This window comes from Grampus griseus, assembly GCF_964374135.1.
Source record: "Grampus griseus genome assembly, chromosome: 8".
NCBI lineage: Eukaryota > Metazoa > Chordata > Mammalia > Artiodactyla > Delphinidae > Grampus > Grampus griseus.
Window position 1 is genome coordinate 37,579,228 of NC_139002.1, and position 27,662 is coordinate 37,606,889.

At 35.2% G+C, this 27,662-nt stretch overlaps 1 protein-coding gene across 7 annotated transcripts; it reads left to right on the forward strand.

The window, feature by feature from the left end:
• The first annotated feature begins 37 nt into the window (after nucleotides 1-37).
• On the forward strand, nucleotides 38-27,662 carry CCDC82 (coiled-coil domain containing 82). Of its 7 annotated transcripts, none has more exons than XM_082660424.1 (9): nucleotides 76-140; nucleotides 416-575; nucleotides 4,905-5,638; nucleotides 6,391-6,589; nucleotides 14,258-14,350; nucleotides 15,686-15,810; nucleotides 18,525-18,695; nucleotides 22,926-23,111; nucleotides 26,766-27,662. In XM_082660424.1, exons 3-9 carry the CDS (start codon nucleotides 4,919-4,921, stop codon nucleotides 26,829-26,831), a joined length of 1,560 nt encoding a protein of 519 aa, XP_082516550.1. In that variant the 5' UTR covers nucleotides 76-140; nucleotides 416-575; nucleotides 4,905-4,918; the 3' UTR covers nucleotides 26,832-27,662. The 7 variants fall into 7 exon arrangements, 6 of the variants coding, with proteins under 6 accessions (XP_082516552.1, XP_082516550.1, XP_082516548.1 ...); XM_082660423.1 differs by having other exon boundaries at nucleotides 80-140; nucleotides 411-575; XM_082660425.1 differs by having other exon boundaries at nucleotides 80-140; nucleotides 466-575.

The window sequence follows — 27,662 nt, forward strand, 5'->3', positions numbered from 1 at the left end:
TCCCACCGCCGGGCCCGCCCATAGCCCCTCCCAGAGGCGGGACTTCCCCCCGTCTCCGGAAGGAGGAGGAGCGTCGTCAGTCTGGACTGGGTACCTGGGCGGAGGCAAAGGTGGAGGCGGAGGCAGAGGAGATTTGGAAGGTGAGGGCGTGGGTGCGGTGCGGGCAAGCTTCCGGCTGCTGATGGTTTATTAGAAGGGCGGGGATAAAAAATTCCCGCCGGCGCTCTCGGGGTAGGCGGGACGGCTGCCCTCCGCGCGTCGCTCCACTTGCGGGCCGCCGGGGCAGAGCTGCAGTGGGCGGGGTGCCAGTTACTTCCGCGAAGGAGAAGTGGGCAGGGCTGATGCGCGGGGCTCCGCGGGTAATTTCGCGGGTTTCTGGCTTTTCCAAATCCTTGTTTGTTTTCTGGGAGCCGAGCTCCTCTAAGGTCCGGGGGTTTGTGACGTCCCGCGCACTTCATCGCGAAGCTCTGTCAGAGGGTCCCGTTTCTTAGCTACGGTGCCTCCTCCTTCCTGGGGGTGAGTAGCAGACGGGCGGGCGATCTGCGCCAGGTGTCTACGTCCCGCCGAGGAGACAGGTTTGTAATCATGAAAATGACTGTGGTGTTAACTCCCGAGAGGCTCTATTCCTTCCTAGGCCCCTCATCCCTGCTGAATTTAGCGAACCATCTTAAGTGTTACAGATTTTAATGAATACTATAGTTGTCGGAGATAGCAAGCCGGCAGGATCCACTCTGTGCGAAATTTTGGAGTACTAAACCGTAAATCTAAGTAGGGGACATTGGCTTTCCTCCCTTTATGTTTTTCGTATTTTCCTATTTCCCACTTCTGTTTTGTTGTGCTGCCCTGTTTTCCAGCCAGTGGAAGAACTATGATAAATTTATTCACAGCACTGCGATAAGAACAAAAAAAGAATCATATTCTGTAGCCCTTAAATCATGTATTACGCTGGCTTGTTTTGGTGTCGCAAGTAATCTCGTCAGATTGTGAGCTCCTTGGGAGCAGAGACCGTGTTGTTGAATTCTAGAAACGCCACAGCTCCGGAGCATGTGCTGGCGCATAGTATACATTCAATGACTGTTTCTTTGGTTTATTAAGGTTTCCTCTCCAAACTGTCATATAAAAGGAAACATCAAGAGGGGTAATGTTTTACAAATAGGATGCATCCCTTCTGGTGGAATTTCAAGTAATGGCTGGGGTTCCACCACCCTTCAAATTTTTAAGTGTAAACTACCACCTACATTGTTCATAGGGCAAGTCGATGATTCCTAGAATGAATCTTTTCTTGATGAATTAACCTCAAACTTTAGAATAAAGGATATTTCTTCTGATGAGAAATTCAGGTGGCATCAAAGTACCCTTTTTAGTTGTAGAGTTACCATGCTAGAGAAAGAACACAAGCCTTATGGGTTATCGCCTTGACATTCTTTGGCAGACAGGATAGTATGTGCTATTTACATGATTTTAACCATGAAACAAAGATGTGATAGTATTGATCATCTTCATTCACTTATTTAATGCTCTCTGTGTGGAGTCCCTGTTTTTCTCTTTGCCTAAAGGTAAGGTATCATTAAAGAAGCTTGATAAAACTTTCATTTCAAAAAATTGAGTGTATACTCAGCATATATAGAAATTACATCCATTTGCATGGATTATTTTCTGAATGAATTATAATGATCAAGAGATGTCTTACCCATCAGCCTGGCTCTATCTTCTCATTTCTGTCTTCAGGTTCAGTTCACTCACCTTTTCCCTGTCATCCTTCTTCCCTTCCCAGCTCACACAGTAAAAGTATCCACACTTAAAAAGAGGAGCCAACCATAATCAAATTATCTTCCTTTTCAATGACAGATTTTTTGACGTTATTGATATAAACAGCAATTTTGAAATATGAGACGCCCTGGAAATTTGGCAGTTGGCCAAATGAAATTTGATTTGTTTACATAAAATTTGTCTCCTCAAACATTCAATACTGCAGCTTTCCAAAATAATTTTTTTCTCATCAGAGACTGCCTTTCTTTGGAATCTTTACTTTTTGACTCAGTGGGGAATCCCTTAAATTTTGTGGTCAGTGTCATCAGTAAGGTGGTAGAGGGAAGTCTGCAAGTTTTCATCTCTCTTGCACATTCTTTTCTTGCCTGTTAGATAAATAATTTACAGAAGTTTCTGGCCTAATTCATGTGCACTAAAATCCAGTTACATAATTTAAAAAGCATGTTTGTAAACTCTTAGTCAAACTATTTTAATGATTATTTTCAGAAACTAAAATTTAGCTTGAATGAGAGATAAAATAATGGCTTCTTGAAGGCATAACTTTTCCTACCTTGTACAAATATAATATTGGCAGCAGTCATTGTTTAGCACTGGATGGGGAATCAGGAGATCTGGTTTCTAATCCCTGCTTTGTCACTAACGAGCTGTGTGATCTTCGGTAAGTCATTTAAACTCTACGTCCTTGGCTTTGATTTTTATACATGAAGATAGACAATATCTTCCTTTTAGGATCAGTGTCAGGATTTTAAAATATATTTGAAAATGTACTGAAAATTACTATACATATAGCGTTTTTTAATAGCTTAACTCTGTGCAGTCATAGATATTTGAATAGTGTGACATTCTTAATCATTTCTATTATTGTCATAGGAATCACCTCTTGAAATAACTGTCTTTTGCACATGGTATAGTTTTGTAAGATAATCATCTAGTGTGTATGAAACTGCTTTTGAGTACTAATAAAATCATCTTAATATTCCTCCTGTCCATACTTTAGTGTATCTGCTGAGGCCATATCTGTCTTTTGTTTTCATAAACTTGTTTTCATTATTTCTCCCAATTCAGACAGATTTATAAAAAAGCCTTACCTTCTTATTGTAGTGTAAAGCACATGCACAGTTAGCTTATGCAAATTTATAACTATATATGCTTAAAAAATACTTCTTTGTATTATATGGCTTCAAAATATAACCTGCCTAGTTTATCTGGTGTTTAATAAAAAGAAAAAAAACAGTAATCTGTTTAAAACCTGAAAGAGAAACTGGGGGGACATATTTTGCAGCAGTATGGTATACAATAATCCATACTTTGAAGAGTAATATAGAGATCTTTAAAAAGAGTAATTTTGACCACACACAGTTTTATTCTTTGCTGATTTTAATATAAACCTTCTGTAAAATGCAACCTAAGTGTAATTTCAAATAGCAGAATATTTGGTCTATGGACTAGGATTTGGTAGATCGCTGTTACAGTGCTGAAGGTATCTTGTAGCAGTTACTGTCATAAGGTCGCCTACATTATAATTTCTTGTGTATAATCTTAGCAACTGTTGTTGTTCTGATTTTATATGAGTTGTTACCATTATAGAAGCAGTCACATTGCCTTATAAACATAACAGAATTTGTGCAATGAAATGGGTGGTATCTCCCCCCCAACTAAAAAGATAATCATCTTGGGAAGGTATAAACTGGGTTCAGTAACACTGCCATTGCTCAAAAAATTTCTGGCGTTCTAGTTTTGGAATTACCATCAGAGTTTGCAGCACATTTAAAAAATATCTTTAATAGTAGTTAATCTTCATCTTTTCAAATTGCCTTTCATTTCTGGAAGCTGGTAACAGTCCCTTATAACTAAGACAAGTGAATAAAGTGGATATTTAAATGTCTCTTTGGGATAAAAAATGAAGTATGATTATTTTCATATTTTTTGAAAATAAAATAGAAAATCTCCAGAATATTCTGTGCCATCATGGAAATATTAGAACAATCAACCTCATAATGTGATTTCTTTGAAGGAGACAGCACTCAGTTGAATACATAAGTTCTTATATGTGTATTATGAGGTCAGTCTCATTGCATCGTGATCATATTTCTATTTTCCTTAGCAACCACAGAAGTATATATATGTTACCGTTTTTCTAGTTAAATTGTCTCTAATTGTTCTTTTACTGTATACTTGTGATAATTTTGATGGTGTTCACCCTTTTCTGAATCAGGAACTTAGATCATTTGTTTTCCTTCCCAGTACCATGCTCTGCTTCGCCATGAAACTTTTTTGTTTTTTCACCTATGTTATTGGATTGTTAGTAAGTTTTCTATTGGATTATATTGTATCTTTAACTTTTAATGGATTAAAGCCATTGCCATTTTACTAAAATATATGGAGGCTGAAATCTTGGTAGATAAGTTATCACTCAATTTTGCACTGTTATCTCTTTTATGTCACTTAGTACTTTATAACTTTCTTCATATAAATGTTTAACTTTTATGTTATAATTCATGTAATTTATTCAGAATCCTTCTTTGCTTATGGGAGGAATCATTCTGTAATTCCACCCTACCTTTCTATACTGGTCTCTTTTTTCCAGCATAAAGCCTTTTTTCACACCTTTTTGGTCACACTTGTTATTAAACATGTCATGTTCATTCTCAGTGCCAAAGTTTTGACTTTATCATTTTTTCCTGAAATCCCTTTGTCTTTCATTCTTTCTGTTCAAATTTAATCAGTTCTTCAGCGGTCTATCAGATCATATCTGTTCAATAAAATTTTCAGTGAAACACTTGCTGTTCTGATCTTCCTGCATCTTTACACTTTTATTGCAGTTATTTTTTTATCACTCATTTGGTACTAAATGAATACTACCTTGCATTTTTCTTAATTATGAACCTCTATCAGCACAACATACAACATAATTCAGAATAGATGTTCATATGATGATTTCATAGATGTTCAATAAATTATTTGTTCCATAATTTGTTATGCAAATTATGCAACCATCTTCACTCAGATATTTCATGTGATTTTACCTTTGTGAACCATTTAATAACACCAAATAAATATAGTTTGTACCATAAATGCATTCATTGTTGTAATCTGGTTATCATTATTATATTCCTAATAACTTTATTTTGTAGAAGCTTAAGTGAAAATGGTACATATTAGAAGACATGAAACAAGGAAAAATTCTAAAACTCAAGAGTGTGAACAGAAATCTCGAGTGGATTGGAGGCGGACTAAAAGAAGTAGTCTCTCACAATTATGTGATAGTGATGATGAACTTGAGAGCGATGAGGAGCTTGATAGTGATGAAAGTGTTGACAGTAATGAAAGTGTTGACAGTGACGAAGAGCCTGATAGTAACAAGGGGCTTGATAGTAATAAGAAGCCAGAAAATGAAAGAGAGCTTAAATTAATTAAAGTTGAAAGTGAAGGAAACAATAGTAAGCATCTCATTAACACTGGCAACAGTTCAACATATGAAGAAGAAAAGAACAAAACCAAACATGGAAGTATTGACTTACCAGATCATGAAAAGCATTCAGGTCAAGAGGAAGATGATCTCAACAAACACTCTGGACAAATAACAGAGGAGGATTTAGAAGAAGAACACATCAAGCGAGGGAAGAGAAAAAGGACCTCCTCTGTGATGTACGACAGTGATGAAAGTGACGACAGTGATATCCTTGTTAGAAAAGTGGGAGTTAAACATCCACGTAGAGTGGTTGAAGATGAATGTTCTTCAGTGGAGATGGAGCAAAAAGAACCTGAAAAAACTTTAGCTGCAAGAAAGCGAGAACAGCTCCAGAAACTGCAAGACCTCTCAAAACAGAGATCTCGTCAGAGACGCAGTAGTAGTAGAGATTTTGAGGTGTGTTATATTTCATTGGTTTTGTTACTGTTTTTAACTTTTTAAGTAAGTATTTTATAAAAATCAAAGGGCTTGAGTCTGTTCTATTTCACAATAATTCTAAAATTTATTTTTTAGTCAAGTTTCAAGTTTTAGTCAAGTTTTTAGTCAAGTTTTAGTCAAGTTTAGTCAAGTTTGAACATGTTTGATTGCAGTATGGTATCTAATAATATTTTTTATGAGCCTCATTCTTTCACTCTTTTTTAAAATTGAAAGACTTCTTTAAAATTTGGTCTTTCCTGTTTTTAATTTCTACTTATAATCTTAATGTCGATTTTAAACATTTTATTTCACTTACCAGGGTATATTATCTTCTTCCTAATTTCAAAAGTTCAACATTTAACATAAGATTTTTTTAACCTTAAAATATAAAATTAATTTCTACAAATCAGTTTTTTATTTCAGATTTAATCTTAATTTCACATCCATACTGACAATTTTTTTTTTTTTTTTTGCGGTACGTGGGCCTCTCACTGTTGTGGCCTCTCCCGTTGCGGAGCACAGGCTCCGGACGCGCAGGCTCAGCAGCCATGGCTCACGGGCCCAGCCACTCCGTGGCATGTGGGATCCTCCCGGACCGGGGCACGAACCCGTGTCCCTTGCATCGGCAGGCAGATTCTCAACCACTGCACCACCAGGGAAGCCCCATACTGACAATTTTTTAAAGGTACACTTTACTAAAAATACTAAAAGGTATGTTTTAATTTAATTAGGACTCTGAAAAGAAATCCTGCCCAAGCAGTGATGAAAATGATGATGAGGAGGAGGGGAAGGAGGAAGATGATTATGAATATGATGAAGATGGAGATGATTATGTTATTGATGACTTTGTAGTGCAAGATGAGGAGGGTGATGAAGAGAATAAAAGCCAACGAGGAGAAAAACTGAAATTAGTAAAGCAGAATTCTCTTTGTAAGTTAAATATCAAGAGAATGTTTTATGACTTGTTCTAATCATGATATTATACTAAGTATCAAATCAGCCTTTTACTATCATGTTCTAAATCATTGATTAGGAACTGTGGTTTCATTTTCAGGTAAATTTGTCTAATAATAGTTTATTTTAGTGGTTTTGAGAACCCTTTACACTCTTAAAAATAATTGAGGACCCCAAAGAGCTTTTGTTTCTGTGGGTTATATCTATCAACATTTACCATTGTAGAAATACAAAAGAGAAATTTTAAATATATCTATTAATTAAATGACTTAAAATAACTCGTGTAATGTGATAAGCTCGTTAGATAATATTTTTCTGAAAAATAACTTTTTCAAAAAAATGAGAAGAATGGCATTATTTTACATTTTAATAAATATATTTAACATCTAGCTTAACAGAAGGCAGCTGGGTTCTTATATCGGCTTTTGCATTCAGTCTGTTGTGATATTTTGTGATATTAGATGAAAGCAATTTTGTTTCACACAGATAGGTAGCTGGAAAAGGGAGGATTGTTTTTAAAGCATTTTTAAAATAATTGTGGATATTCTCATTTGACACCACACCAAAATTGAACAAGTGGTAGTTTCTTAAAGGTTAGTTTGCAGTATGGAATGTGAAAGCATGTGAATGAACTTTTAGTACTTAACATTACATTCCATTGGTTTGTCTTGTAATTTGAATGGATCTTTTACCCATGCATGATTTTGTAACATCATGCACTGATCATTTGGAAAATATTGGTTCACTGGGTTATGTAGCTCTTCCATATTTTGACACATTTCATTATACAGTATTTAAGAAATCACATTCATTAATATCACCACCAATCTCATCAGAAAATTCTTTAGGTATTGGGAAGTTGTCAAGCTCATAGTAACAAATACAAGTTTTTCAAAATTCTAATTTCTACTCAGAAATCTGTTTTTTATCTTTGGTAACAAATACTGTGAGTTCTTGAAATGACAGTTTCTCTTTGCTCATTTTTGACAAAATATTTGACAAATGCCTGAATAACATAGTTGGTCAATAGTTCTCTCAAGTAAACATGGTATTTCAAGTAAACCTGACAAATGAGGCTTTTTTAACTCCCAACTCAGTTTTTTCTTAAAGTACGATATTACACTTGATATGCAGCACAAGTGCTTTATCCATACTTACCATTTCATCTCACTGAATACAAAAAAGGTGTATCCTCAAGATTCAAGATTTAATAAAAGTAATAATTTTTACTGCTTCATCAAGGACATTCTTAAGTGAAAGTAGGTTTTTTACTGAATGCATAGGAATGATTATAATGATTACTAGTAGTTTGATCCTATAGCCATGATTCATGTTAAGGGGTCAGCTGCCTTATGCATAGTTACTTTTGCAACATCATTGAAAATGTCAACATGGTGAAACAGCAGATAATTATCTTAGTGTTATTGCTTTGACCTCACTGATCCCCTTAAATGGACTAGGAGACTTCCAGGGGTCTACAGATCACACTTTGAGAACCACAGGTGTTATCTGATCTTTTGAAGTGAAACTCAGTGAAACCTATCAGGAAATTAGAATCTTTTATATTTTCACACAATGAAAATATAAATAATAGGGCCCTGAAAATTTAGGATGTCTTTAAATATGTATTATTGTTCTGATCCCTATAATTGTACATAAATTTAAAGACTTTTTTATGATGTTTTACAACTCTGGTACAACTCTGTTGGATGAAAACATTTTTTTTCTTCAAGAATGCATTTTTTCCAAAAAAAATTAAAGGGCATATTTACTAAAGTTAAGTGTAATATGGTTCAAATTAGATACCATGATTTAGATAAATTAGTAGATTTAGGTATGAATCAAATTTCAAGAAATTTATCAGTTACAGAAATGCCAGTGATAAGCATCTGTGTATTGAAAGTTAATGACTGTTTTCCTTATGTCAGTAGGCACTGGTTCACCTGCCATCTGGACATTTGAATCCCAGGAAAACTCAATTAGGAAGTGTCCCATCATTCTGGATATTAATATCTAGAATGTGATAGAACATTTACTGAGAGATACCCACTCATAAACACTCCTGTTAATTAATGAAAATAAAAGTCCACCACATGGGAACTATTTTAACTTTCTTCTCTATCCTACACTTTTATGCTTACTTTTGTTTTTTTAAGGGAGGTTTTAGATTTACTGAAAAGTTGAGTAGAAAGTACAGAGAGTTCCTATATAACCCCTCATTCAGAGTTTCCCTGTTATTAACATCTTGGATTAGTTTGGTATATCTGGTGCAATCGATGAGCCAATATGAATACATTATTAACTGTAGTTCATAGTTTGTGTCGGGGCTCACTCTTTGTGTTGTACATTCCATGGGTTTGAGAAATGTATAATGATGCAACAGGTATCCACCATTACAATATCAGAACAGTTTCACTCTCCTAAAAATGCCTTGTTCACCACCTACTCATCCCTCCCTCCCTCCCACCCCAGAACCCTTATCAACCACTGACCTTTGAAATGTCTCCATAGTTTTCCCTTTGCCAGAATGTTTTATAGTTGGAATCTTACAGCATGTAGCCTTTTCAGGTTGGCATATTTCACCTAATAACGCATTTAAGTTTCCTCCATGTCTTAATGTGCATGATAGCTCATTTCTTTTTATCACTGAATAATATTCCATTGTATGGATTACCACAGTTCGTTAATCCACTCACCTGCTGAGGGACATGTTGGTTGCTTCCAAGTTTTGGCAATTATGAATAAAGCTGCTATAAATATTTGTGTGCAAATATATCTATGGACATAAGTTTCCAACTCATTTGGGTAAATATCAAGGAGTCCTGTGCTTGCTTTTACTATTGAGCATCTCCACCTTAGAAGGAGATGTACCTCATTTTCTATGCAATACATTTTATCTTATGTGTTCTTAATTGAAGCTTCTCCTTCTGGCTCTATCCTTACAAGCTCTCTTTTCTCAACTTGTAACCATATTAATGCCTTTCCTCCCTTGAGTTAGCATGTTCTATTAGCCACCATTCTAAATCTTATCTTTTGGTTCAAGTCTCCCAGTAACTCTGCAAAGCATTGTGCTTAGACTATTATACCCATCGATCCAGTGAAATTGCTCTCACCAAAGTTAGTGATAACTTTTTAGTTGCCAAGATGTGCTTTGGTTCTTATGTTAACCTGATATTGCTGTGTGCTTTGCCACTAACCATTGACAACTCTCACTTTCAAAGTTCTCTTTTTCGCTTCTTGCATTCCCCTTTATAATATTGCTTTCCTCTTTTTTCCATTTGCCATGTAAGTATTGATGTTTCTAAAGGTTCCATCCTCAAACTACCTTCACTTTGCTTGTGCTTCAGGCAGTCTCTGCCCCATAACTTCAGCCCAATCTATGGGGAAATTCCCAAACTTTTATTTCCAGCACAGATTTCTCCATAGTCTTAAGGCCCAATTTTTAAATCTTTTTATTGAACCTTGTCATCAGGGTGTCTTTCAGACATCTCAGACTCAATATGTGCAAAACTAAATGATTGAGAGGGAGCATAAGGGAGTTTTGGGCTGGTGGTAGAACTTGTTTTTTTGATTGTCATGGTGGTTACACAACTTCGTGTTTTGGTTACAGAACTGTGCACCCAAGAGTGAATTTTATGGTATGTGAAAAAGTAAAGCTCAGTAAAGAAATCCAAATGAGCATCCCTACTTCCCAAAAAATTACTTAAATCGTTAATCAGCTTCACTTCTCTTTGTAATCCTAATACACATTAGACTTGGTGACACATTATAAGAACTTATTAGTTGGATGGATGGATGATTAAGATAAACATATTGACTGAAGACTCCTTGGTCTTATAGTTTTAAGAAACAAAAATGTTAGGCGTGACCAGATTTTTTAATACGTCAGAGGAAAAAAAAACCCACATATTTTTATGTGATGATTTATGATTTGATTAATGTTTTTAATACGTAACAATGATTATGCCATTTAAGAATATAATAAATGAAGCTAAATACAGGCAGTTTTTGATATGCCAAGGGATTATGTTCTAAAAGTTGCTATAAATCAATTCTTACATTTGAAAATCAACATACATTTTCTTGTTAAAGCAATAATCTATATGATGAATAGTGAACACCCTTCTGTGGCCTGGGTTAGGTTGTAATTAGGCTAGTATTCCCAGATTCATTCTCCCCCCATCCCCAACTTCTATAAGAACAGTGACAACTACTCATATTCAACATGTGATCAGAATTTGGGAGAAATGTTCAGAACTCCAAATTCAGCACTCACTTGAGACTCACAATCAGTGGCATATGCAATTTTACCTTTTTGAAGAGAACAGTTCTACTGTAGGAAGACATTTTGTTACTTCCTTGCTATCTGCCATTTGGCTCTGAAAGACAGACACATTTGTAACACCTTAAAATAGAATAGTTTGCCTCCTGCTACATGGTTGAAGCACTTAAAAGACAGTCTTTTTTGCTTCTCATCAATCCCTATTATTATTTATTCATATTTATTCTGAGACTGCAACTCCCAGAAAAGATATCAAAGAAAGTAGAGGGATGGACTAGCAATGGTTTGTTGTATTACAGATCTATATAGTTCACATGGTAATAATGTTACACACAGGTAGAGAGATAGGAACACCTTCAGATTTGTAGATACTAAAGATTATATTATTTTTCCAGTACTCTGTCATATGTTCAGAGTGACAGAGAACCAAGTAGTACATTATAAAAGTACATCTCAGTCTACTAGTGCCTTGCTAGAATACTGGAAATTAGATAGAGTGAACATTAACTTAGTCTCCACCTAGCAATTAAACAGAATCATTCTATCAACATGCATGGTATGACTAAGAGCAGTCTCACAACAATTTATGTTAAATATTAAATCCTCTCGAGAACTCCTCCTCTTGTTTTAGGATAAATAAAAAGTACCAGTGAAATCATATGGCACAAGGGAAAAGTAACCCTGCCCTGAAGACTCGGGAAGAAAATGCCCATGAAAAAATGTTTCATTAAAGGAAACAGAAGAAAATTGTACAAAGCATTTGCTTTGCAATCTATGAAAAAGAAATAGTAATGAGGAGAGAACAATTTGAGGTGAAAGGGAGGTAGTTAAGGATACACTGCCAGAAATGAAAAATATAAAGTCAGAAATAAAATCTATATTGAAAGCAGTAGAGAGCAGAATTAACAGTACAGAAAATCTCATCAATGATATGTAGGTTAAACCCTAGAAGCTTCTAGCATAGAGAGAAAAATAAAACATCATTTCTAAAGGAGGAGATAATACATAAAGGAATAGAAATGAAGACCCTATTTCACAAATTCCTGGCGGGGGGAATACAGAACAAATGGAAATCTAAAGGAAGAAAATTACATAACCTTAGTGAGATATATAAAAGATTTGAATGTGTTCAGAGGCTTACCATGTTTCTGGATATAAAGACACATGGAGATGTGAATTCAAAGGTATCATAGAAGAAAATGTTTTTGAGTTGCCAAACACACCTGTTTATGCAGATTAAAGAGGCTTACATCCTAAGTTGATGAAAAATATTTTCAAACAGGCATATGAAGGAAGTATTTTTGTAATTACAAGAGTAAAGAAAAAGTCCTCTAACCATTCTTTTTAGAACTATAAAAATTGTTTAATATTAGGTGCCATATTAATGTGTTGCATATGTCAAAAGAGAAAAAATAATAATTTCAATAGATTCTAAAAAGGCATTTGATAACATTCAATGCCCATATCTAGTTTTCCAAAAAGTCTTATGAATAGGTATATGAGCATATGTCCTTTACATAACAAAGAATATTTTAAACCAAGATCTAACATCATAATGAAGCACTAGAGGTATTCTCTTTAAAATAAAGAACAAGACAAAAATATTTCCTACTTTGTTCTAGGTGTTTTCAACAATGCAACAGATGTGAAAGTAAAACAAGAAATATAACTATTGAAAAGGAAAAGACATTATTGAACATAATATGATTATACACAAGCTATCAGTTTCTGACTTATTTAACCAAAGATACAGAAGTTAAGAGAAAGGATATGAATATATTGAGAGTAGGAGTAGATGCAGCATCTATTTCCATATTTTTCTTAAGTTCTTTTTTCTCTATATGAGTGGGAGGCACCTGTTGGAGTAGAAAAAGGGGCCCATTTCTTGCTCTGCCCCTGCCCTCTTACACTGGGCTTACATCTCCATTTCAGAAGAAAGTACACCAACAGTCCATGTACTTCTATTCTCTAATAAGAGAATATTTATAAACATTCTCTTGGTTTTTGAAATAAACTTAGCACTAGCAAGACTACATCCTCCTCAGGGTAGGGGAGAAAGCAGTCAGTGCCAGGAATTCCCAAACAGTATCTCTCTCACCAGCTCTATAATGTTCCAGGAAGCTCATTTTCCTTAGAAAAACATCTCAAAAAATGCCAGATGCACAATAAATATGTAAAACTCAGTAGTTTTCTTATATGCTGTCAATAATTTAGAAGATATAATGAGGGAAAATTCCATTTACACTAGTGAACAAAATTATTACCAGGCCTAATCTTAAGAAGAAAAGCATGACTTTACAGGTACAAGAATAAAATTTACTGTGGAATAAGGAAAGGAAATGTGAGTAAAAGAAGAGATAAGCATGTTTCTGGGAGGTAATAAATCATACAAGAGGTTATATCTTCTGAAATTAATGTTTTGATTCAGCTTTGCAAACACAATCCTCAAGTTCTCTTGAAAGAACAAATACATGAGAATAAATAACATTTGAAAACAAAAAATAAAGTGGAAGGACTTGCCCCACCAGATATAAAAAGTAATCATAAAATTGCAGTAAGTAAAACAATATTGTACTGATGTGAGAATGACAGCCAGATCAGTAGGAAAGGAAGGGCAGATGGGGCTGAAACAAAACCTTAGCATATATATGAAATACATGATAAAGGATGCACAGAAAATCAACAGAATGACCAAACTATCCAATGATTGGGTGTGGGGAAGGTGATTAGCTACCTTGAAAAAGTCAAGTTATTCCTAAATATGAATATTGTTTATTTTCTCCTGTATCCTTTTGAAATTTTTTATAATCATGGAGAAAAGTTATAAACAATATTTCTGGGGTATTCCACAGAAGCCCATCCAATATAGGGATTAAAGTGATGAGAAAAGCTCTGGGGGAGGTCTGAGCTCTATTCCTGACTCTGCCTCTATCTAGTTGTGTAATAAGTTATTTCATCATTGAGTCATTTGTACTAGTCTTGAAGGATTTGAATTTTATTTTCTCCAATTTCCCATTCATGTCTAAAATCCTATGTTCTGAAGTATGAAAGTATCAAATCTAACTACCATGCAGAACAACATCTATGTGGGGGATTGTAGCATGAAATCTAGAGTCAGAGTGTCTGTTCCAGCCTTGGTTCCAACACTTACTAACTATATGATCTTTGGGAAGTTTTTCATCCTCTCTCTTTTTCATCTTCATTCTCAGTGACTAGACAAGTCACCGAGCCAGCTATAAAATTAGGATAATTAAGCAATTTCTCCTATTTCTTAATTTCTTAGCCTTGGAGAAAGGAACCCATTGTATTTAGGCAATTGTTTTGTCTGTTGGATTCTAATACTTATTTTAAATTAATTTCAGATTCTTTTAGTGACCACTATACTCACTTTGAAAGAGTTGTGAAGGCTCTTCTGATCAATGCTCTAGATAAATCTTTTCTGGGAACATTATATGGTAAGTTAATAATATGAATGGAAGAATCAGGGGTTTTTCCCAATTTTTAAGCAGCCTCATTGTTCTATATGTATATATGTGTGTGTGTGTATAAACAAAACCACAGAGACCCAATCTTAAGGCCCTCCAGTTGTTCCCTCTAGTATCAACTACACCAAAAGTCCATTCACATGAAAAACTTGTTAGTGTTTATTATTTGTGATATGTGAAAGTACAATAGAAATAGTTTCCCTGCCCTTTGAGAGTTCACAGTGAACTTGAGGATACAGGACATATACTAATTAAACAGCAGGGTAATTCAACACCCATGTGTTGTCCCAGCCTAAGCGCTAAGCTCCTTGAATTTCACCAAAAGTTATATGCTTTTTTATGCTTTTGTGCCTCGTTGTTTCTCGTTAGAGTATAATCCCTTCCTACCTTAGATTTTCTAAGTGAGTATGAAATCATTTCCACTATGAAAGCTATCTGTGACCCATTCAAATAATATTTGTCACTCCCTCATTTGTGCTGTCATTATCCTGAGTATGAGTATGGTGGCACTGATGTATATGCACTTTTCATATATATTGAAAATGTATTTTTGCTTTCCTCCCTTTCAAGAGTGTGAGAAGAACCATACTTTCTATATACACACCCCTTGTATCTAGCACGGAATCTGGCTCTTAATAAAGACAATAAATATGTTGTGCTGAATGTCTACCAAAGTTCCAGAGTAAGATTTCATTCAGACTTTATTGAACAAATATTTGTTGAGTGCCTACTAAGGGCTGGGCATTATTTGAGGGCTAGGAATATGGCAATGACTATGACATGGAAGATTCTTGCCTCATGTTGCGTAAAGTCTAATGGAAGAGACAGCAATGAGTAAACAATATATAACATGATATGATTTCACCTAAGGGATTAATTCTTGAAAAAATATAAAATAAGATAAGGAAATCAAGAGTGATAAAGGAAAGGAAACTCTGTTAGTTAGATTGGTCAAAGAAGGTCTCCCAAGTGGTATCTTTTGAACAGAAACCTGAATGAAGTGAGGGAGGAAGCAATGCATGGATCTAGCAGAGAGCACAGCAAGTGTAAAGACCCTTAGAAAAGAGTAAGTTTGATGTGTTCAAGGAACAATTAGAGAGCCTGTGTGGCTCCTTCCTTTCCCTAATGCTCTGATGGAAGGATTTTCTTTAACTTCATTAATTTTTTTAAATTTAAAATGTTTCTAACCAACCAAGCAAGTTATCTTCTTAAAACTATGGGAAGAAATCTTTATGCAATTATTTAAATATTTTATACGGGCAAAGTGCTTGGTTTTGTTGTTGTTGTTATTATTCCCCTGAACAGATGGCACCAGGCAAAAATCATATGCACAAGATATGTTGACATCTCTTCATTATTTGGATAACCGCTTTGTTCAGCCTCGTCTAGAGAACTTAGTCTCTAGAAGTCGTTGGAAAGAGCAATATAAGGTATAGTTTTATTTGTTTTTGAATCTCTGGTCGGGGGATGGGGTGGGGTTGGAGTGGGAGACCTCCCCACTCCAGTCCTTCAATAACCAGTCACACTGAATAATCTTCTAAATTATTAACAATTTTCTTTGTTAAATAATCAGCTTGTTGTTTCTCATCTCTTCTAAAGGCTATAATTGTTTTAGTCTTTCACACTTGTTATATCTATCCAATAATTAAGTAGTCCTAAATGGTAAATTTAGAACATCTCTAAGGCTTAGCCCATCTGTTAAAATGAGGAGATTGTCTCACAGGATGTTAATTATTTCAGAAAAAAGTTTCATTGTTAAAGAAGGTTGAGAAACAGTAGGGTTAACTTAACTGGAGGACTTTCAAGGAGCATTAATGTGTGAATTTATACTGTAAATCTTCAAGAGGGCAATGTAGAATATAATACTTTCCAAATTTGTGTTTCACTATGAGGCTTCTTTTCATGAAATACCTATTATTACCTTCTAGGATATTGGTTCCCATAACTTAATTAGGGAAACACTGACTTATGTAGTCTTTGACATCCTTCTCCACCTTAAGATTTTGTAGTTCTACCAATTTGGGGGAAACATCTTTTTAATTTATAAGATATATTTGATTTCATGTTATCACCTAGATTTCTATTTTATGATCTCTAATAGTAGAGGCTGTACTATATGATTTTTAAGTCTTTTCTTCCTCCCTACTTCTAACATTGTAGCTTCTAATAATTAGCAAGAGGAAAATGGCAAGATAGTAGAAGTTCAAGTTCCTTATAGTCCTTCTAGCACTTAAATCGTTAGCTACTTTACCTCATTTATGTGAGGAGATTTGGCTTCATCCAAGGCCTGTTTGGCCTTGAATTACCTGATGATAAATTAGCCACAGATGGATTAGGTTTAAGGACAGTTATGGGATTATAAAAAAAAAAGAATTAAAAGACTTCAATTTGGAGAATAGCTTGAGTTTAGGGCCACCATATATATCTTTTTGACTTTGGGTGATTTTTTAACTTTTGTAAATTCCAGTTTATTCCTCAGATAGAGAAAATATTTATTTACTTTTAAGGTAAAGCACATAGCATAGCTCTTAGGATGTGGTATATATATATTTGTCTTTAATAAAACAATAGCATATTGATCATTTAATTTTCCCAAGTAACTGATATGCAAAGTAAGGTATCTTATTTGATCTTTAGAGTAACCCCTCAAGGAATGTACTATTATTTGCTCCATTTTAGAGATGAGAAAATTGTGACTCAGAAAAATTGAGTAACATAAGGTTACACAGCTAGTAATTAGCCAGGCAGGCCAATATTTGAACCTAGAAACCTTAGGTGTAGGGTTTCTCAGACTTCAAAGCCCATCCATTCTGCTGTAGTATGCTTTACCATACTATGGTAGGTTATGTTGAGTTTGAATAACCCAATGTTGAAATAATAACTGTAATATACAAGAAAATATTAGCTTAAAAATTTAGAGACAGAGATGATTCAGTACGATCTTGGTCAGGATAAGCTAGGTTATGCTGCAAAAATAAATAATGTGACAAACAAAGTAAACCAGCAACGAAAATCTCAATAACTTAACCCAACAAAGTTTATTTTTCACTTATATGTCCAATGTGAGTCAATAAGGGTGCTCTGTTTATTGTAGTCACTCAGAGAACCAAGCTGATAGACCTTTCATCTCAGCATGTGCTTCTGTGAATACCAGAGAAGCAGGAAGGGAAGATGGTTAGTCATCTGTTCACTCTGAATGTCAGCCTGTAAGTGACATGTGTCATGAAGTACCATGAAATATGAGAAACAGTAAAAAGTAGACAAAAGACAATGTCTTTGTGAATCATACAATGTAAAAAGGAAACTATATTGGATACTTAATTACTGTCAGGCTGATAGAGAATGCAGTTTAGTGACCCTGCTAATGTGCTCATTGTGTGCAGTTCAAATATTGTGGTAAACTGATCCACGCTACTAATTACAGCAGTAGTATCTAGCACAGGTCTAGAGCGTAAGCAAAACTACTCAAGCACAAGTAATTTCACAGCTTAATAAGGCTTATTTATGAATACCAAATATTTTCTGAGTTTGTTTACTTATTGCTAACTCACCTATTAGACTGGCCATAGCAATACTGGCGACCTAGAAATCCTAGTTCAAACTTGTTTATTTTCCTAGTACTTTAGTAAGAAACCATAGGAGAATTAAATTATTTCTGGGATATTTTGTGGAAAATGTAATTCATACAATGGAGACTGAATGTGATCTTGTTTTTTCTTAATTTTTTACTAACCTAAATGAATTTAATCATTTTATTATATTATTCTGAATTTTTTCTGCTCATTCTTTCCTATTTTAACTAACTATTATATCTGGAGATGAGAAGAGGGAAAAGAAGTAAATCAAAACCTGTGAAAAGCACTGCTTAGTAGTAACAGAAGTTTGAGCATTATGAAACTAATTTTTTTCCTAATCTGGTTTCTTTTCATTTACTAGCCTAAATTATAAATTCACTTTTAAAATTTAAATATATCTTGTGCTCAGTACTAAAGTAAGAAATACCGGTGTGTTTTGCTCTTACATCTTGCCGTATCATTGTGATTTCTAACCTTGATTTTAATTTGGCTGGGCTCTTTTTATGTTTTATTTTATTGTTGCTTTTCTTATCCTTTAAACCTTCATTACATTTTGAAATTATTTTCAGGAGCGAGTAGAAAATTATTCTGATGTACGTATCCATTTGAAGAATCCTGAGAACTGTTCCTGCCAGGCTTGTGGATTGAATCGCCACTGTAGATATTCGGTGCATTTATCAGGAAAGTTATATAACACCAGGACTATGGAAATAGATGATTTCATGTCACATGATAAACAGGTATTTTTTCCCTTCATTTTAGTTCTCAACATTTAGAAATTTTCACTAAATAAGCCTGCACAAGTAACCCTAAGTTATTTTCAAATGGAGAAAGCACCAGGAGAAGGGAAAAGAATACAAGGAAAGAGTGTGCAGTTTTTGAATGTGAAAAATACGTGTTATATAGCAGATTCACTCCAAATTCAGTCAGATACTGAAACAGTGCATACTGTCTAAGTATACATCACCCAAACTGCGGGGGAGAGGGGAGAGGGTATAGGATGAGGATGAAAAGGGAGGTAACTGGGGCAGGGGAAGCAGAAGTCCTTTTGGAGTCCAAAGGAGAATTTGACCCCAATGGAAATTTTAGGGCAGATAATCTACCAAATTGACAATCCACAGACAGAGAGGCCTATTCACCTCAATATGAGATTTGAAGGAAAATTGTGCTTCAGCCTAGACTACATCAGAAGTGTTTCAGAGCCTAGAGCAATCACTATATATTTAAGGTCCTGTTAATTTTGAATGAATAGGCAAAACAGAAGAAAATGTTTGAAATATTTGAAGAAATGTATTTGATAAACAAGAACAGAGCAATGCAATGTGAAGAAAGAAAAAGTGCAAATGTGTACTACTTCTATTTTTAAATCTTTGTAAAACTGTTGCACTTATAAATGCAAAAATATTAATATTGAGATCTTCCTCTGAAATTCCCTCCATGGATTCCGCATCCACTGATACAGAGGACCGACTGTGTATTAATTGAAAAAAACCCCTGTCTCTGTGGACCTGTGCAGTTCAAACCCTAGTTGTTTAAGGGTTGACTGTACTATGTTTATACCTGCGGTTGGTTAAATCTGCAGAGAGGATTCCGCAGATATGGAGGCCCGACTGTGGGACTTGAGCATCTGCAGATTTTGGTATCAGGGAGGGTTCTGGAACCAATCCCCTGCGGCTACTGAGGAGGGACTGTAGTTTTAGTTACAGCAGTCTTGGGTAGGGTACTGAGATGAGAGGCGTTGGACCACCAGGTTATGGTAAAGTCTGAGAGCATGGATGAGAAGGAAATCGCCTAGAGGAAAAATATGTGAAATCTGAAAGGCAGTTAGGAGGACTGAAAACAGTCAGTTTTTCAGTTTTGCCCAGAGTCTGTCCAGACTCCTCAAGATGCTTAAGAACCAGTGGGAGGAGGCAGTAATTTTGAGGCAAGTGGCAAGGTGTAATGTGTCCATGCAAAGAACAGGCCAAGAGGAAAGAGAATCCCATAACTCAGTCTATTGCACTAAATGTTCCTAGAGACCTAGGAACAAAATCCAAACTTCTTCCCATCCTTCCTCTTTCCTTGAGGATCTTTTTTCTTTCTTCTCCATACTTTAATTTCCTTAAGAAGCTGGCTGCTCCTCTGTATTTGAGGGCCTAGAGAAATACCTCAAAAAGCTACCTACAGTGAGCTGGATATTATAGATGTGTGTAATGCATGTTTCATTATATTTCCTTGCTTTAATTTGTTAAACAGTGTTAATTTACGTTTCTCCATGCTGTATCTAATAAATTACAAATCAGATTATTTCTATTGCCTTGCAATCACCATCTTCTGCTTTAGGAAAATTTGCTGACAGTTTTTACCTTTGTTTCCAATTATATCTTTGGTATGTAGGGTACCTTAGTTCACACTGGTAACTGAGATAGTTGTCTTCAGATTTATCAGTTCATAGAACTATGCTAACCCTGCACAGTGGATTAGTAATCATTTATATGTCACTTTGCTTATCTGCTTTAAGATAATCATCACAGAACTTATCATTTCTCTCTCTCTCTGGCAAGTTTTTTAATACTGTCTATCTCGTTAGACTAACGTCCTTCTTTTTTTTCTTTCTTTTGTCTTTTGGCTGTGCCGCACAGCTTTTGGGATCTTAGTTCCCTGACCAGGGATTGAACTTGGCCCCTCGGCAATGAAAGTGCCGAGTCCTAACACTGGACCACCAGGGAATTCCCTAGAATAGTGTCCTTAATGTTTAGAAATGCAATTAGTTAATAAAAAGTACTCTCTGAATATATTTCTGGACATTTAAGGACGCTATTCTAACAGCATAGATTCATTTTACTTGTTTTTAGTACTTCATATAAATAGCATGCTACAATATAAGCTGTGTTGTACTGTATGCATTAATTCATAAGGCATGGTGGGCTATAACAATACAGTAGAACAGGGGTGGGGTGAAAGGAGAGGTCCACTTGGCAGTGTATGCAACTACTATATCCATTTACTGTTTACATTTACTGTTTTCTATGAAGCCTTACTAACAATGGTTTAGGCTCTTCCATATAAAATGTGATCACATTTGGGAAAAAAATAGTGTGAGAATATTCTAAAGGTAATGTTGGGTTTATTGACCTCCATAAGTGTAAGGTAGACACCAAGAGGGTAGGAATTAGAAATGGAAAGGAGTAAATTATAATGTTTAATATTTTCAGTGGATATTTTTATTTCATAGAGAAAAAAATTAGAGATTTTTAAACACCTCTCCTTCCCTTTTGTCCCAACTTAAAAATTCTATATAGATAAATTCCTCTTGTTTTGTGGAAATATATAGAATACAATGCAATAGAAGTAAAAAAATCACATTATTCTTCCAGAACAACCATAGGAGACTTCTCCCACATCATCTGTTCTAATGGCAGAAATGGAGAGACTAGCCCTAGTGTCCACTGCAACTGTTGTGATATCTTTTTACTCAAAGTGGGAGGTACTGGCAAGTGAACTGTAATTTATACGACTAGTTTGATGATAATGTTGCAATAGGAATGATACTTAGAGTGAGTAAGCAATGAACAATAATACCTGATTGTGTCTGATGATCTGAAAAACAGATTTTCCCGGAACATGAACAGAAATCTGAACATGATTTTCTTCAACTTTTGGGGATTTTAAGAAAGGTTTTAAGGTATCGCAGATACCATCTTCACAAGATGATGCATCAAACCTGACTCTTGCTGATCATCATATTTAACTTTCATTCATCTTTATCAGTATACTCTTGTACTGTGTATTGAACTCATCACCTGTGTGATCCCTACAGTGTGATTTCAGAAAAACGGTACAGTTATTTGCCAGACAGAAGACAAGTTACATAGATCAATATTGTAACTATATCATTTGTACTGAATTCATGAAAGCATAACCTATTATGCACGTAGACACAGAGACAAATACATAAGTTAGGAAGAAGTTTGTCTGTTTCCTCAGGTTACTCTATGAGAATAAGATTGGTCATGTTATAAAGTTTGGAGCCCTTTCTGATGCGTTTTCTACAATGAGTGAAATAATGTAGGTACAATTATATTTAATTTGGTCAGTGCAGGGATACTGTTTTCCTATTTTAGCTATAGGTGTGTATAACAAAGTATACATTCAAAACATTCTGAAAGAGAATGGGTGGTTGACTTCACAAGAATAGTATTCTTAATTGTAGAATCCCAGAAGTCCATATAAACATAGAAATCAAAAATTTTGTAGTTTTGTAACAATAAAATACTAATGTGTTATAATTATATCAGACTCATTAATTCAGGAAACAAATAGGATAAAACACAGTTATTTTTTACTTCGCAGAATATTTTAGAAAAAAAGTAGTTAAAAACTACCAATTTTTAATATTGGTATGAGAGTTTGTTTCAGTTTACATGTTGTTTATAAGCTAGAAAATTATCATAATCCAGGCATTTTTACCTCAGTAACTGTATATACAATAGCTTGCATGCTTTTCTTGTTTTGGGGTGTGGCTGTCCTTTTCCTTATAAGCCATTTTTCTCCTCCTTCCCAAACTTGGCTGACTCTGTGTTTTAAAGACTTAGTTCACGCATCACCTTGTTGAGGATTCTTCTCCTTTCTGGATTGGGTTAATTGTCCCTTCTCTGTACGTTGATTGCATCCCAGGCATAGCATTTGGCACATTGTTTTGTAATCATTTGTTTTTCTCCCAGGGCTGTAAATTCCCCTGATACAGGTGGTACATATTTCATTTCTGCATCTCCAGTGCTTAGCTCAATACTTGAAACATAGCAGTTGCTCAGTTTTTATTAACTGGGTTATTTAAATAAAAGAAGGTAAAGGAATCATTGTATAAATTTAAAAAAAATTAAGCATTTATTGGATTCTACTTTTAAAGAAAATCTGAAAACCAGAAAGGCTGTACATTCATTACAATATCTTCACTTCATATAGCAGATGATGTTTATTTCTTCCTTTAGGTGTTTACTGTTGGCAGAATTTGTGCTAATCGTACCAGAATTTACCATGAACTGAAACATTTTAAATTCAAGCTGTACCAGGAATGTTGCTCCATTGCAAAGACAGAAGAGGTTGAAGATGAACAGGTTAAAGAAACAGTGGAGAGAATTTTCAATCAGTCAAAAGAAAGTGGCTGGATTAAGGAGGTAAGGTATTCAATATTGAAGAACCATTTCATCGAGTAGGTTCTGGAGCCTAATTTTGATCAGCAAAAGGATACAAATTATGAGAGTAGAAGACAGTAAAATTTAAAAGAAAACCTCTCTTTCTCTCCCTGTCTTTGTATTTTCTCTTCTTCCACCCATTCCTTTCATGCTTATCATTGACCTACCCTGAATAGGTGCCCTGATGTTCTAAGCATTCGCTCAACTCATCAGATAAATTTTAATCAGCAATGATACTGTCCTTTAATGAAGGACCTCTGTCCTTTCAGTTTTATGTATGTGGTTTTCTTTACATATATATTAAATCCCCTTATTTTCTTTGACAAAGTATAGGACTCACCTCTGCTTGTCTGCTTCCTATCTTTAGAACAGTTCTTGTGACCTGAGAGAGAAGAAGCACCTGGTGCCAATCTGAGGAAAGGATCTCGGCTGCCAGTTCTAATACCACCCACATCCTCTTCTTGAGGACATGGGACTGAGCAGTGAGCACTGTAACTGGAGATCAAGGGGAATGCAGAGGTTTCAGGCCACGGCACTGATTTTGATTCCCCCATATCCTGTTGATCACTAAATTTGATATCAGGGATAAAGTGGGGGTTTTGAAGAGTGCACTGGATTCCCGAAGATCTGCTGGCAGCTCATAAGCTCTGGTCTGCTCACAGAGCTTTTAGAATTGTTATGGTGCATGGAAAGAATGCTAAAATGATTGCAATCTTCTAAAACAAGTCTAGTTACATGACTGTATAAGAGAGAACAGATAAGAGATTTTCAGGCAACTCAGTATATTTAATCTTAAAAAAAGAAAAAGGCTGACTTGAGATCCATTGCCTGCGTTATTTATATCATAGGGAAATTTGTAAAAGAAAAAAATAAAAAGAGAGCTTAGAGAATACACTTACGAGCAAAAGGAAAGAAAATGAGAACAACAAAACAGGAACTTCTTAGGACATTACAAGTTCCACAGAGGTCTCCTGGGCTGGTGAATGACATCAAGATTGGTTTCCCTTTTGACAATTATCTGCCCACCACAAACCACCACCCACTGATCCCCTTGCCTGCCCCCCACATCTTGACCCTTAAGTCGTCTTGCTCTCATTTTTCTCTCTTCAGCTTTTTATCTTTTACTTTGCTTCCACTTCTCTCACTTCCAGTTCTTTCCTCCTTATCCTTCTCTGTGCTTTTTCATTTGCCTTGGGGAAGAGCCATCACTTACCCAGTAAGTCCCAACTTCATTTTCCTTAATGACATTAAATTCTTAAGTGCTTTTATTGATGCATTTAAGTGTTGCCAACCCTCTCCTGGAGTTGAAAGACCTTTTGGAACACTGCATTTTTAAAAAAATTATGTACTAGGTGTAGCAAAACCACTGTGCATTACATATATTATATAATAATTTCATATGTAGGGAAGAACATTAAACTTCTTGCAGAAAAAAGTAAAAGCATTTCCAAATCACATACCTTAGAGAAAGCTTAACAAGGTCCATGACAACAGAAGGGACCTGGAATAAAAAAAACATTCTTAAGAAAAGAAAGCCAAGTATCACATTATGCTTAAAGAATAACACTTAGCATTGGGCATTGAAGGTATTTCAAGATGGTGCATGTTTAGGACAATGTGCACATTTTTTTTCACATAAAATACCAAAGAACTTCATTTTCTTTTTGAGATCCTTCCTACTTTAAAAAAATTGTCTATAGACTTCCTCAAAAGATTTCCTAGAAACCAAAGAAGTTTATTAGCCATTATAAACCCATATGCAGCTTTGTGTGCTGTGATTAAATTTCAGGATTTATCAAGTACCCTGACATTTTTCAACATCACTCTGCCTCCTCCTCAGTGTGTGTGTGTGTGTGTGTGTCTTTGAGTAATAGCACTACATGTGTTCTTGTGATGCATGACTTCTTCTTGGCCACAGTTATTCTAACCCTTTAGAATGCCAGGGCTCAGTGCTATTATACTTGAGTGGCCACATCCGTGGCTCTTTCTGCTCTTAGCTCTCAATTATTATGTGAACCCCTTCTTTTACCTTACACAAACTATCTGTTCCTGTCATTCCTCTCCCAGCTTGTGTTTCACACCTTGCTTTTTTCCTTACCTGACTCTTCTTCCTCCGAGCATTTTCCTTCCATTATTTCGGGATATCTCAGCATTTCTTCCCAAAGACCTGCCAACTAGACTAACTTCATTCTTCTTATTCTTCCTCCTAACAGTTGAACTAGGAGATCTGTTTTTAACTAATGATATTAAAAGGGTAGGAGCAATTCAAGTGTAAGAAAAGAACAAATGATAAGAAAATTGTAATACAAAATTATAATAAAATGAAAATATATAATAAACATAATAGTAATATATGTCTCATTCTAAATTAGAGCTGAAGAACAGAGTATCATATGCACTGGCAAATTCTAACAAATGTTTTTTCTTTAAGAAGAGAGTGCCTATGATGATGGGGTTTCCAGGGAAATTGAAGACAGGATTATTGGGATGGGGTGGTGAATACATAACACCAGGAAGTGAATAAAGTATGTCCATAGAAGTATCAAGTTTCAGTTCCTATCACCACAAGCATCAGAGTTATCAGGATCCTCACTCACTTCACTGGGAGTAAAACCAGAGCTCATAAGTAGAGTTAAGAAACCATTAGGTCAGTTCATCTCCTCAGCTGAAGGAAGCACTCTGAAATCTGTCAAGCTTGAAATCTCCAAATCATCCCAATTCCTCTCTTCTCTTGTCTTGCCCTGGTCTTTACTCTCCACCTTCATTGCTGTTACTCAAATTTAGGCCCTCATTACCTAAATTATTACAGTAGACTATTATAGTAAGTAGTTGCCAAACCATTCTAGACTAGACGTTTCACCTTTTCTTTCCCCAAAAAATACACCTCAGATAGTGTCAATTTCCTGCCCTAACACCTTTGGCAGTTTTCCATCGCCTGTCACATTATTGCTAAACTCTGTAACCTAGCATTTCATACTGCCTCTTTGGTTCAGTCTTATCTCTCTCAATTCCCCTACAAAACCTCAGATTGTAGTCAAATCCCGTACTTTCTTGTCTTGTCACTGTTGTATGGACTTTTGTCTCCTAGAGAAAACTCTCCACCAAATCGTTGCCTACCAAATCTTTTTTCCCAGGACAGCTTAAATGCCACTCTTTGCTGGTCACCTCAGCTAACCATAACCTCTCTTCTGAACCCGCGTAACAGTGTCTGTACTTCTTTATGGCACTTGTTATTTGTTGTCATTGGTGAACTCTGTTCTCCTTAGGGGCAGGGAAAGCAATTTTTTTAATACCTAAACAGTCATTAGCAGAGTATTTGATATATGTTATGTGTTCAGCAAATTTTTGTTGAATAAGTTATTAAAGTTATGTTTCTACCATAAATATGATAATAGAAAACTTATAATTTATAAGAAAGTTATGAAATTAATAATAATGTTCATTTTGATCTCTTTCCAATGCTTTATATGAATTAGAAATGCTTATTTGAAATTGAGTCCCTGTTCATAATAAAAAGATTTTTGTTTACAATTACCATGAGATTAACTTGCTCCTATTTGTGTCTGTAGATTGAAAAGGCCTAGTTTATCTTCACTGCTTTGAGTAAAATAACTAGCTTTTTTATTGTATACACAGAAATACGGTCAACTTCAAGAATATCTCAGTTCTGCGGATTACTTTCAAGATGAGAAGTTTGACTGAATTGTAACACATTTCCTTCAGAGAAGATTTTATAAATTCCTGTAAATTTGAAGATCATGAGTCTTGTTTCTCTGTATCATGTGACATTTATATATTTTATGTATAGGTTCATGGCAAAATATCTTGTGTGAAACATATGTTCATCTTAATTTCCATGAAATGGCGCTCTACAGTCTAATAAAACTTTTATCCACTGTACATAGAAAACATAAGCTTAATCATTGTTAAGTGTATTTTAAAGTTATATAACAATGCCTTTATAACATACGACTATCAAGTGAATGAGCTGTTCATGTACTGTCAGTTTAATAGAAAAACACTGTATTTAAAAAAGATATTTAGACTAACATCTATACGTATTTATTGCTGAATTCCTGCCCAGATCTGTTTATTACCCTTTTGCCGTATTAAATGATCTTCACTAATATATTTTTTACTACTGTCATTGTCTGAATCAGTGGGCCATGAAAGAAACCTCAGTGTCTCATTCAATTCAGTTTCCTTGCCTCAGAATCAGACTGTAGTTTACCCATTTTAAGTAGAGGAGTGCTTTCTCCTCTTCCAGAGTTTCCCTTACGAATAGATTTCAGGCCTCCAGAGTCTTCCAACCCTCACATTCAGGAATAATTTCATGATACGTATTTTCATGCTTCATAATGTTCGTTCTTTTTCCTATCCAATTTTGTCTACAGGTTAATGATTTAAGATGTATTTTATTTATTTTTATCCATTACTTTTCCCACATAAGTATTTATGTTAGGATCAGAAGATCTCAGAGAGACAAATTCAGCCAAAAATAGTTTAAAAGCACATTTTGGCATCTTCATTGCT

What these genes read in the sequence shown, in the direction of transcription:
- CCDC82 (XM_082660426.1), top strand. Translation starts at nt 4,919, where the DNA reads ATGGTACATATTAGAAGACATGAAACAAGGAAAAATTCTAAAACTCAA. An exon ending in AGTAAAGCAGAATTCTCTTT is followed by an intron (nt 6,590 to 14,257) that starts GTAAGTTAAATA and finishes AATTAATTTCAG; the next exon opens with ATTCTTTTAGTGACCACTAT. An exon ending in TCATGTCACATGATAAACAG is followed by an intron (nt 18,696 to 22,925) that starts GTATTTTTTCCC and finishes TTCTTCCTTTAG; the next exon opens with GTGTTTACTGTTGGCAGAAT.